Raw genomic sequence first — 11,772 nt, 5'->3', positions numbered from 1 at the left:
ATATGAAATGTAAACAAATGTAAACAGACAGTGTGTCATAAATATAAATTGGATAACGGGTAGATGTCTTTATGAATTATACAGTTCAACAACATACATCACAGAATCATACTTATATATCCACAGGTATTTTAAAAATCGACGAATTTCTCCTTTTAAATCGTCCTTCTTTTTTTTTTCGGTGCTACACCGTTTTCCCTCCGTCGCTTAAAGGAACCTTTCTCTTTGTTCCGGCCTCACTGGAGCAAACATGGCGGCAGAGGGAGACGTCGATTTGGACCTGGAAGCCGACGAAAACTGCACGGGAAAACCGGCAGAAAAGCCTCGGAAACATGACAGCGGAGCCGCTGACTTGGAGAGAGTCACGGACTACGCGGAGGAGAAGGAAATCTCCAGCTCTGACTTAGAAACGGTGAGTGCTCCGGGGCTAACGTTAGCCGGGAGACATGCGGCCACTGCTGGCCATACAGTCGGCACATCATCATCAAACTTAGTGGAGTGTGCAACATCATATGTACTTCGTCTTATAAGAAACGTTAGCTGTTTAGCTATAGTTTTGCTTGATCACAGGATGCTAAAATGTCATTAGCGGTTGCTTTGCAATTGTTCAGTTAACGATGAATTCGGTGGCTAACTCAGCCTCAGAGCTAGCTAAAGCTACTTTCCCCTTTGCTTTAGTTAAACCATAGACTGTATGCAGTGAACCATAGCATTGAACCAACAAGAAAAGGCAGGGGCAGTCTTTAACGTCACCAGTACAAGGACGGAACAGACCGGAACAATGTAAAAAAAAAAAAAATAATAAAGTAATAATTAACCAATAATTGACGCAAAAAACGATTCAAACAACTGCTGGAATAGCATTAAATAAATCGAAAAACGTCAATCAAGTATTAGAAATAAAGCGGGAGTTAAAGTGGGTCGTGTTAGTATGAACAGAAAGTTATTTCTGTGTACTGTTCTCAAAAAATAATCCAAATGTATCATTTTATAATGGTGACGTCAAGTGGGGCCATGAATTCTGATCTTTACATAAAATAATAAATACTCAGTGGTTTCTGCATCTTTACTGTCTGATAGAAATGAAGTTGAGTGGTATATGTCAGTGTTTAGATGCGCCTTTGTAGTTTGAGGAGGGATAAGGAATGAAATGTCCTTTTTCAGATTGTCAAAGTAAGCAGGTCAGAAAAATATGATTTTACTTTAATGATGACAAGTAACCTTCTTTGGGCTTCAAGTAAAAAAAAAAGTCTAACTGTGGTCAAATGTACGTTTACAAATGAATCCCTTGTTTAACAAATGTTTAATTAAATATACCTAATAGGATTTTCTGTGTTGTGATGTTGCAGTTGTAATAGCATTCATATTCGAAACATGGTGAAAACAACACAATATGGATAACAATGTTTTCTTCATTTCTTTCAGGCGATGTCAGTGATTGGAGACAGAAGGTCACGAGAACAGAAAGCCAAACAAGAGAGGTGAGATCAGTGTTGACTCTGCCAGTCTTTACATGTGGGTAGAACTAGAGCTGGGCTATATGGAGAAAATCAAATATCCTGATATTTTGGACCAAATACCTCGATATTGATATTGTAGGGTTGACAATTGGTGCTTTCACAAAATATGCACACGATAAGATTTTTGATAAATGATCAGTTATGTTGATATAATAACTATGTGGGTAAAGGCAAATAATGGAACAGCTAGAACAGTCTGGCGTGTTCAGAAAATGACATCACTCTACTGTAATGCAGCCTTTAAAACCAGGAAAAGACTACACTTGTCATATCAGGATATTATGATATCCAAAATTGAAGACGATATCTAGTCTCATATATCGATATATATTGCCCAGCCCTAGGCAGAACATGTCTATAACAGTAGCATCTGCTCCTTCCTTCTTTCTTTTGGATAGTACATGCGTCTTGTAATTACCCAGCAATCACAGAATGAGAAGGGAAATAACATTTGTAATGAGCAGGTTGAGGAAGTTTCACCAGATTTAAAAAAAATCTCCTCTCGTCCTGGCATGCAGTCTGGACTTTTATGTATTCTGTTGTAGGGCTGCTTGATTATGGACCAAAAAAAAATCATAATCTCGATTTATTTTTGGTAAATATTGAAATCCAGATTATTTAGCACAATTACTCATTGTCTTTGGGAATGATGTTGCATTTATTTAAGTCAAAAAAATAGTCAACGCGTGAAAACACCTTCAACTGTACAATTTCCTTTTAATACTTGTCCCGTTCCTCATTCACAACACAAAATAAGAGCATCTGCAAAACGTAATCTGCAAACATAAGTTTTACGCGATTACTCTGTTTCCGTAATCATTAGAAGCCAAAATCGTAACCGCGATACAATTTTTGATTGCGTAGCCCCACTCTGTGGAATGTTCTCACTGTGTGTTGTTTTGCTTTTAGAGAAAAAGAGTTGGCCAAAGTCACCATCAAGAAAGAGGATGTGGAACTAATTGTAAGTTGTTGTTGTTGTTGTTTTTTTTTTTTGCTCAATCACTTTGGGATGTTTTTCTTCTTCTATTCTGTTCAGGTGATGTTAAAGACACATCTGTTTTAGATACAATACATGGCCAAAAGTATGTGGACACTCGAACAAGGGGGGGAAAAAAGTGAACGGTACCCAACCCTAGCACGCGCCCCCCCCCCCCACCCCGTTTGGAGAAGCAGGAGCATCGACACAGGAGCTATGCATTGTTCTACTGTTGATTGGGCCACACAGCTAAAAATAGATTAGCCTCCTAAAAACCTTTACCTCGATGCTCTCTTAAAGCCACCACTCTTGACACTTTACCTCGCAGAACACAGTAGTTGCTATTCTACTGCTGTTGTTATTGTGACTTTGGTGTTTTAAAAGGGTTAGGAACTAACAAAACTGTATCATTAAATGAGTGTAACTGCATCCCACTTGTGGATGTTGCAATTGTCATTTATCTTTTTACTTTCTAGTCAATTTAAGCACTTAGTGTCTTAGTTTAATGATTCATACTCTGTTAATGTTTCCGTGCAGATGTCAGAGATGGAGATTTCGAGGTCCGTGGCGGAGCGCAGTCTGAGGGAACACATGGGGAACGTGGTGGAGGCTCTGGTGGCTCTGACCAACTGAACAAACATTCACACACTGGACTGCTTCAATTTGGTTTTTCACCAGAGCTCATCAAGACAATGAGGCTGAACTGAACTCAGTGGTTAAACTGTTTTTTTTCTTCTTTTTTTAAAATAAAAGTTGCCCTGCCTTCTTTTGGTGCCAGTGACTAATGTAGTTATATTTGTTTTGATGTCTGTGATAAATGTTTTAAAATGGATGAAAAGACAAGTTTTATTTAACACAAAGCAAGTTACAATAGCTGTACTTTCACAAAGGGTAATACAGGAAATCGATACAAGAATCTGAATACTAAATGATACTAGCTGATTTGTACAAAATTACAACCCGCTGCTTTAAAAAAGACAAAAGGAGATTTCACTAATATTCCCCTGCATCTCCTCAAAATGCAGCAATCTTCATACTGTAGGAAATTAAAGCAATATTACAAGATCTCATGTTGAAATGATATGCTGCATATGAAGGAATTGAAAACCAGCTGCATCTTAAGTAGGGTTTGAGGAGCCAGCATTATATTTAAATGGTGTTCCTGGTAGATAAACAGGTAATCAAAAATGATCAAGCAGTGGAATCTGTTCATTTGCTGCTTTCCTTGCACAAAAAGTCCAGGAAAGAGACTCGGTGGGTTGCAGCTTGGTCTCTTACAGTCTTATAAGGCTGCAGTGTTAGCCTGATCTTAAGTCTTCCTCTTCTTCACTGTGGGTCGGTCAAACACGTCCCTCACGCCTGCCGCCTTCTGCTTGAAGAACTTGCTGTTCTGAGCGCTCTCCTGGGCCCAGGCCGAGTCGAACGACGTGGTGTCCTGGTCCACCAGGTGGGTGTACTTGGTGCGTCCAGAGCGACCAAAGTTTTTGACCTTCGAGGGGAAAAACAAACCAAAGAGTTGAATCAGAGAGCGAAATGACTTCAAGAGGAAAATGTAAAACTATGTATCCAGCTGGTAAATTTCCCCTAAACATGGAAAAATAGAATATGAAAAGTGCATCCTTTTTCATGGGTTTAGGTGTGTGTGTGTGTGTGTGTGTATGTATATATATATATATATATATATATATATATATATATATATATATATATATATATATATATATTTTAAAAAAAAATATATATATATATATATTAAAAAAATATATATATTAAAAAAATATATATATATATATAAAATATATATATATATATATATATATATATATATATATATATATATTAAAAAAAAATATATATATATATTAAAAAAAAATATATATATATATATTAAAAAAAAATATATATATATATATTAAAAAAATATATATATAAAAAAATATATATATATATATATATATATATATAAAAAAAATATATATAAAAATATATATATATATAAAAAAAATATAGATATATATATATTATATATATATATATATATATAGTATAATATATATATTATATTTATATAATATATATATAATTTATATATTTTATATATTTCGTGGGTATGAAATATATATATTTTATTATTCAAATAAGTGCAAATTCAAACGGGGGAGAATCAAGAATTTAAGATGTTAATGGCAGGAAAGAAATAGTGTCAATACATATTTCGATGGACTGAAAATATTTTAAAGGCACCCCACCATCATATAAACATGATATAATTCAGTTTAGCTATAATAGGCTATAGCATGCAGTGTAACAGGTGAAGTAGGAGTAAGAAGCAGCTGACCTGCATGACTTTGGGTAAGATGGTTTTGTTGAAGTGGTCCTCCAGAGTAGGCGCGCTGAAATCTCTCTTGTACACGTCCTCCTCCTCGTCCTGGAACACAAATCATGTTTACAGTTAGAGAAACGCTGAAGCTGCCATATGATTTGGAACATCAAATCAAACTTTAGACCAAGAGATGTCCTGAGTGGGACATTTTACAGGCGTCAGAGCTTTCTGGTGGAGAAACTACATAATGGAAATGGTTTCTCAAGTCCAAACTTGTCGTTAGCATTTCTGTACTGCAACTTATTGACAAACATATGCACGGGTATGTATTATCATGACATTGTATCATATCCAATGTTTACCTTTAAAAAGAACATTACTAATACCAGGCCAAATTGGTCTAGCTTTAATGTGAAAAGTGTAACAAGTTCTTCACATTATTCAAAGAAAATGCAATCTGTCTTTTAGAGGCGTATCCTGACCAAGATAGAAGGGCGTGCTAGAACATGAAAGTTCCATGTAACACGTACTTAATATAAAACAGAATAATGAAGGAACAACAATACAAGTAAGCTCAGAAGGAAAATGGTGAATTGATAAATACCAGTTAATGTACAATCATATTGCACAAAAATGGCAGAAATGTTAAGTTCAGACATCAGAAAAGCAGCCCTACACTTCCTTAAAGCTACAGTGCATAGTTTGTCGCCCCCATGAGGAATTCTAAGTAATGACAACCAAACTGTTGGCACGATACAAGCCTTCCGTGATCGCGCGTTCAGCCGAGAGAAAGAAAGAGGAAGTGATTCGTTGCTGTTGTTGCTATTTTCGTGATTCTGATTGGCTAACGTGGGCTTGAGCTTCTCGTTACACTGCCACCTACAGGTTTGGCATGCTCTTGACGGCATATGTACGTGTAAACGAACACTTTTCTGAAAACTGACAGCTGTGCACAATGTTATTTTTTGAAAATGGAGAGATTAAAATAAGTCTGTTTATGAAAATAGCCGGCCACGTGTAAGCGTAGCGTAAAGCTTTAATGGCTCCAGTGTGTTTAAACGTTGAGATTAACGTGAATATCTGTCGAAACATCTTAACGGTCAGACCCAGCTGCATTTATGGGAATAATTCCCCTCTGTGTTGACTTACCATGAAGAAGGCTCCTCTGTGGTAGTACTTCTGGAGGAACTTGTATTTGCCTTTGCTGGCTTTGTTGGTGACTTGTTTCCCGCTGTTGCGGAGCTCAGCCCGGCGCTCCTCCTCTGTCAAGTTGTGGAATCTCTCGATTTCAGCCTTCTCCTTCTCCATGCTGAGGACACAACACCACTCGTTAGGCTACGGCAAGTTCCTTTCATCAAAGTATTGCCTTTTAAGGAGTCACATCTGCGTTTACTCACACTTCTCGGGCCTCCCGGTCCCGCTTGATGCGTTTCAGCTCTCGGACTTTCCAGCCTTCGTATTCCTCCTCCTCGTTCTCTCCGTCGGTGTCCAGAGCATCCAGAGCGGCCAGTGTGCGCCGGTTCTCCTCAAACTCCTTCTTAGCCTCCTCCTCCACAATCTTGAGGGTGTAGCGTCGTCGCTCCTCTGCCTGTTTCTTGGCCTCGGCCTCCAGCTCTCTCTGCTTCTGCTCCTCCGCTTCGCGCTCCGCCACTGTGACTCGGTCCTTCCTGTGGCGCAGACAAACAGAGACACAGATTAAACATCCTACGAAGTTAAGAATGACATTTCGGTGTTATCTTGCATCCATGGTTTTGTTTTTTATCTATTGTTATATGCTACACATAAGTGAATAACTTGTATTGGACAACATAATGTCCAATTATTTTGCACTTAACGATCTAGCGTAGGAGTAGTCTCGCAAGCAAGACCTATTTCCACAGCGCTGTCAGTGATGGAGTGCATTCTGTGATAGGTGGAAAAAAACGTTCTGGCTTGTGGGTATTTTCTCTTTTTTTACGATTATTTTTGGGGCATTTTCGGCCTTTATTTTGACAGGACAGCTGAAGACATGAAAGGGGAGAGAGAGAGGGGGAATGACATGCAGCAAAGGGCCGCAGGTCGAGGAGCAAACCTCTATATATGGGCGCCCGCTCTACCAACTGAGCTATCCAGGCGCCCGGCTTGTCGGCATTTTCTAAACCATTAACAACCGTCCTGAGCGACGCTAAGCGGCAATAGTCGAGATGGCAAAAATGGGCAGGGACATCCGGCTCGTGAGGGACGTCTGGCACGTGAGAGACCCGCTGAATGTCCGGCTTCATCCCAGCAATGTACATCCGTTGAGCAAAACCAGCGCAGGAATAACTAATGTCGAAAATGTATTAATCATTGCAATGTTTGATCGCCAACAAGGAAAAAGACAACAATATCTAACCACAGCTACAGTGTCTACCTAACAATTGACAACATATATTTGTCTTACACAAGATTAGGTAATTCTTTTCTATATTTTTGTCTCTTTTTTTATTGTGAAATAGCAGATACTCTCACCTAAAATGTATTCACATAATAAAGTTAGGTCAAAGTGCTCCCCAATCCTGTCCATATTATGACCCTAAACTTTGATTGGGGGGGGTCACAATCGAAAAAGGGTTGGGAACCTCTAAGCTACAGGTAGGTAGTACGGAAACCGTTTGAGTTCATACTTGCGTATGAAGACAGGCTTGAGCCGTGGCTCTGCTTCATCCTCGCTGTCTGTGTATTCTTCATATTCAGACTCAGACTCAGACTCCGCCCCCGACTTCCCTTCCTCCTCCACCTCCAAAACCTCCATCTCCTCGTTCTTCCGTTCGGCGGCTCGCTGCCGCATCATCGCTCTTCTCCTCTCAATTTCCTGCGTAGAATCAGAAAAAGAAGAGTTTTTTTTCTTAATATACCTATAAAAAGAAGAAACGCTGGATAAAAAGTGACTGCGACAAGCACACTTAGAACATTAAGGTCAAATCAAACCGCACAGAGTGCAGCCTACCTCGTCATCCACTTCTTCCTCTTCCTCCTCCTCTTCCTCGCTACTCTCCTCACGCTCCGGGTGCCACGTGCCTTCGTCAGAGTCCTCGCTGCTCTCGGCCACGACTTCAGGCTCTGCGATGTGCCGGTGTCTCGCAAGCCTGAGGAGAAACAAACCGAAAGCAATGTTGTTAAATTAGTCTACAGCGACACCGTTTCATTTAGGGGATCCGATATTAAAGATCGGATATCGGAGTTGAGTGTATACATAAATAAGAATTCAATACATTCCATCTATGTTATTTTGTCTTAGTTAGGAAAGTAATGTTTAGTTAGGAAAGTCTGGTGCCTTTAGTCTCTTCCACATGGTGGAAGGAAGGTAGAAGGTGGAAGGTATACAGTGTATTATTAATTCAACAACAGTATTGGACCAGTATCGGGTATCGACAGATACACAAAGCCCAGGCATCGGCATCGGTATCGGGACGGAAAAAATCGGATCGGTGCATCCCTAGTTTAATTTCCGGGATTGTTCAGGGGCTGCCGGATATTCCGCCGGATGGCCCTCGTTTTCAGCCGGATGTCTCTCACCTTCCGCTTTCTTTGTGGGTTTTTTTGGGGCATTTCAGCTAGATACGAAATAGAAATAACAGCTAGATAAGAAAGGGGGTAGAGAGGGGGATGACATGCAGGAAAATCGTTACAGGTGGGACTCGAACCCTGGACCTTCTGCGTCGAGGCATACACCTCTATATATATGTGCGCCTGCTCTACCAACTGAGCTAACCCGGCCACTGTGTTGGCGTTCTAAACTCTAGGACTATGGTTAACTGCTCCTCAGATCTCTGCAGGGTAAATCCAGACAGCTAGCTAGACTATCTGTCCAATCTGAGTTTTCTGTTGCACGACTAAAACTACTTTTGAACGTACACGTTCCACCAAAACAAGTTCCTTCACCGAGGCTATTTTGCAGAGGCACCGTCGAGTCCGGCGCTTAGCACCGCCTCAAGGCGATTGTGATTGGTTCAAAGAAATGCCAATAAACCAGAGCAGGTTTTTCTCCTATCCAGTAATGCTGTGTGGACTAGCCAGACCGATGCGAGACTGGGGTTAAATTAGCTTTTTCAGCACCACGGCATTGAATGATCATGTCAGTCAACTCAGATAAAAGGATGGGCTACCTCTCCTCCACGTCCTCAGAGACACGGTTGAGCAAACGTTTGAGACGTGGGTCGGAGACATCCTCTTCCTCCAGCTCCGCCTCGGCCTCCGTTTCCTTTCCCTTCTTCACAAACTGGAAGTCCTCTTCTTCCTCATCCGACGACTCCATCGGCGCGTAGTCAGGGCGTTTACCCGACACGTACCTCTTCACCTTCACCTTCTCCATGGAGAGCTCACCTGGGATATGCAGAGACAATCATGAGCTCGGTCAATCTAGGCTTTTCAGCCCCTGATGCTGTCGGTGTAGATGGTGGCTTGAATCTACTTTTTACTTTTTAACTCTCCTGTTGTCCTCGGGCCCTTGGCTCATTTTGAAAGTTTCTATATCAGAAATATAGGTTTCTTTCAACCAAATTGCCCAAAAATAACATGGATGTAAAATTAAAGATCAGTTTCAGTTTCTTTCATTACATTTTGGGAGTTTTATTCAATATCATAGCATATTTCTGTGTTTTAAACTTAAAAAGGAGGTATGATTTCATAAAAACAAGGTTTATTGACCATGAATTCCCAGAATAAGTGTGAAACTAGTGTTTATAATTTGGTGTTAGTGGTGTGTATATACTGGTGGGAAAAAAAGCATTGAAAACTTCAGAAAAAGGCGTCAAAAACGGCAAAGTGACAAAAAGTGACAATCAGACAAACAAAGCGACAAAAAAAAGGAACAGTTTTTTTAGTTACTATATATATATATATATATATATATATATATATATATATATATATATATATATCACACATACATCACACACACACACACACACACACACACACACACACACACACAGAAAGCTGATGATTCATTATTGTTTAAATAGTTTTTCCCTTTTTGGGATGCACCAATTAGGTTTCTAAAGCTGATACTACAATTCTGCAACAATCAATTCATCGTAGGGCTGGGCAATATGGAGAAAATCAAATATCACGATATTTTGAACCAAGTACCTCGATATCGATACCGCAACGATATTGTAGTGTTGACTATTGGTGCTTTTCCATAATATTTACACAATGAGATTTTTGATAAATAATCATCAGTAATGTGGGTAAAGGCAAATAATAGAACAGTTACAACAGTCTGGTAAGTTCAGAAAATGACATCACTTTACTGTAATGCAGCCTTTAAAACCAGGAAAAGACAACACTTATGCCATATTATGATATTACGATATCCAAAATCTAAGACGATATATAGTCTCATATCACGATATATCGATATATTGCCCAGCTCTAATTCATCGTTTATCACACACAAATGACCAAAGATATGCTGGTTCTAGGCCCAAATCTGAGTATGTTCTCTGTTTTATATCATTTAAATGTAATCATATGGATCTTGAATGGTTTGTTTGTTGTTTGAACTCACATTGGGGTCTGGGTCTGGGAGTACTTTTACTTGTCATACTTTAGGTAAATTTATCTGACAATACTTTTACTTATCAGAGAGAAGCTGACTCAACGCCATGGCAACTTTTTGAGGCCGTAGTTGGTGTTGTTGTACTGGATCTTGCGGGGTTTATTGAAATACTTTTGATCCTCCAGCTCCACGATATGGCCAAGAGTATGTACAGTATCGACGTAGTAAGTTTGACCAAACAGTCTTCTCAGTACGGGCCTCAAATTATTGGAACTGCCTTCCTATTGACTGATTTCCAGGACACTCTTGAAAAAGAGATTTTTAATCTCAATGAGTCTCTTACTGGTTAAATAAAAGGTAAAATACATAAAAGAAAATAAAACATTTAACTCAGAGAAAGCACCAGCTATCTATCATTTAAAAGCACACTCAAGATATGGATTAAAAACAATCAAAACTGCAATCATCAATAGCTGGTTTACCTCATCTTAGGTACTGCCCTTCTTTGTATTGTACTACTTTTTTGTCCCTCTCTCGTTTCTCTTCTTCTTTCTTAATTTGCTTTCTATCTTTCTTGCATTGTTGTTTATTAATGTAATATGATGATGTGTTGACCTGCCAAGGGACTACAGATGAAAATGAGCTTTTTTGCTAACTCTGGCACATTTACATTTTGAGTGTAAACTAAAAATGTCAATTGATGTGCATTGTCCCTTTTAAATGAACAAATAAATAACAAATGTGGACAGCCAGACATAGCATGAATATGTAACTGTTATGCATCTTATTGCGAAAACAATGCGTATTAATATACTGCTGCAACCCGCGGGCATATGCTCCCACTTAATGTTAGTAACGTTAGCTACTTTTTAGAGTTAGACAACGGACCTAAGTTGTTGTTGTTATTTGCGGTTAACAGTGAGGTTACACTAAGCTAGCTGGCTAGCTGGCTAACTTAGCACGCCGCTAGCCGCCTGCTAACTGAAGGAAAAACGTCTCACCTTTCTCATTCCGGACCGGCACGGCTCCGGCCGTGGACTGGATCGGAGGAAGCTTCATGTTGAGGGCATCACGACTAGACATGACTGCCTTGTCGAGGGTATCAACTGAATATCAGTAAAAATTAGTATTTTATTTGAAAAAAAAAATAGCTCGTCGCTGCTTCAACCAAACGGACGCGACCAGACTGAAGCGCAAGCGGACAGGAAGTGGATTTGTTCCGACCATAGACTGTAAAAATAAGGTTCCGACATATATTTCCTTCCAATAAGAAATATACACTGAAGAACCCAAAACCACACCTTATTGGATTTTTAGACCACTCACGGAATACAAATGACTATTTTCCATCAGTTACATTTATTTTCGAAATAAACATCAAGTGAAAGAGTTGATAACAGAAGAGTACAGCTAAATTGAGATATTCTGC

The 11,772-nt window shown here is 39.3% G+C and overlaps 2 protein-coding genes across 2 annotated transcripts; one reads left to right on the top strand and one right to left on the bottom strand.

Moving 5' to 3' along the window:
• Positions 1-212: 212 nt before the first annotated feature.
• On the top strand, positions 213-3,277 carry hypk (huntingtin interacting protein K). The gene is made up of 4 exons (XM_078254484.1): positions 213-412; positions 1,426-1,481; positions 2,430-2,481; positions 3,034-3,277. The coding sequence occupies exons 1-4, from the start codon at positions 251-253 to the stop codon at positions 3,127-3,129; spliced, it is 366 nt and encodes a 121-aa protein (XP_078110610.1). The 5' UTR covers positions 213-250; the 3' UTR covers positions 3,130-3,277.
• Positions 3,278-3,324: 47 nt separating this feature from the next.
• On the bottom strand, positions 3,325-11,553 carry mfap1 (microfibril associated protein 1). The gene is made up of 8 exons (XM_078254456.1): positions 11,345-11,553; positions 8,947-9,163; positions 7,788-7,926; positions 7,465-7,652; positions 6,217-6,486; positions 5,969-6,128; positions 4,835-4,924; positions 3,325-3,985 (listed from the first exon to the last, which is right to left on the bottom strand). Exons 1-8 carry the CDS (start codon positions 11,424-11,426, stop codon positions 3,806-3,808), a joined length of 1,326 nt encoding a protein of 441 aa, XP_078110582.1. The 5' UTR covers positions 11,427-11,553; the 3' UTR covers positions 3,325-3,805.
• Positions 11,554-11,772: the final 219 nt, after the last annotated feature.

This window comes from Sander vitreus, chromosome 1 (genome assembly GCF_031162955.1).
Source record: "Sander vitreus isolate 19-12246 chromosome 1, sanVit1, whole genome shotgun sequence".
Lineage (NCBI taxonomy): Eukaryota > Metazoa > Chordata > Actinopteri > Perciformes > Percidae > Sander > Sander vitreus.
The sequence above is the reverse complement of the archived record's forward strand: the minus strand, read 5'-3'. Positions and strand labels throughout refer to the sequence as shown.

Bases quoted from the DNA above. Each gene is read 5' to 3' on its own strand.
- hypk (XM_078254484.1), top strand. From the start codon at position 251: ATGGCGGCAGAGGGAGACGTCGATTTGGACCTGGAAGCCGACGAAAAC. The intron at 1,482-2,429 runs GTGAGATCAGTG...TTTTGCTTTTAG, and splicing joins CAGAAAGCCAAACAAGAGAG to AGAAAAAGAGTTGGCCAAAG. The intron at 2,482-3,033 runs GTAAGTTGTTGT...GTTTCCGTGCAG, and splicing joins AAGAGGATGTGGAACTAATT to ATGTCAGAGATGGAGATTTC.
- mfap1 (XM_078254456.1), bottom strand. From the start codon at position 11,426: ATGTCTAGTCGTGATGCCCTCAACATGAAGCTTCCTCCGATCCAGTCC. The intron at 6,129-6,216 runs GTGAGTAAACGC...TTGTGTCCTCAG, and splicing joins GACCGGGAGGCCCGAGAAGT to CATGGAGAAGGAGAAGGCTG. The intron at 4,925-5,968 runs GTAAGTCAACAC...TTTGTGTTCCAG, and splicing joins ACAGAGGAGCCTTCTTCATG to GACGAGGAGGAGGACGTGTA.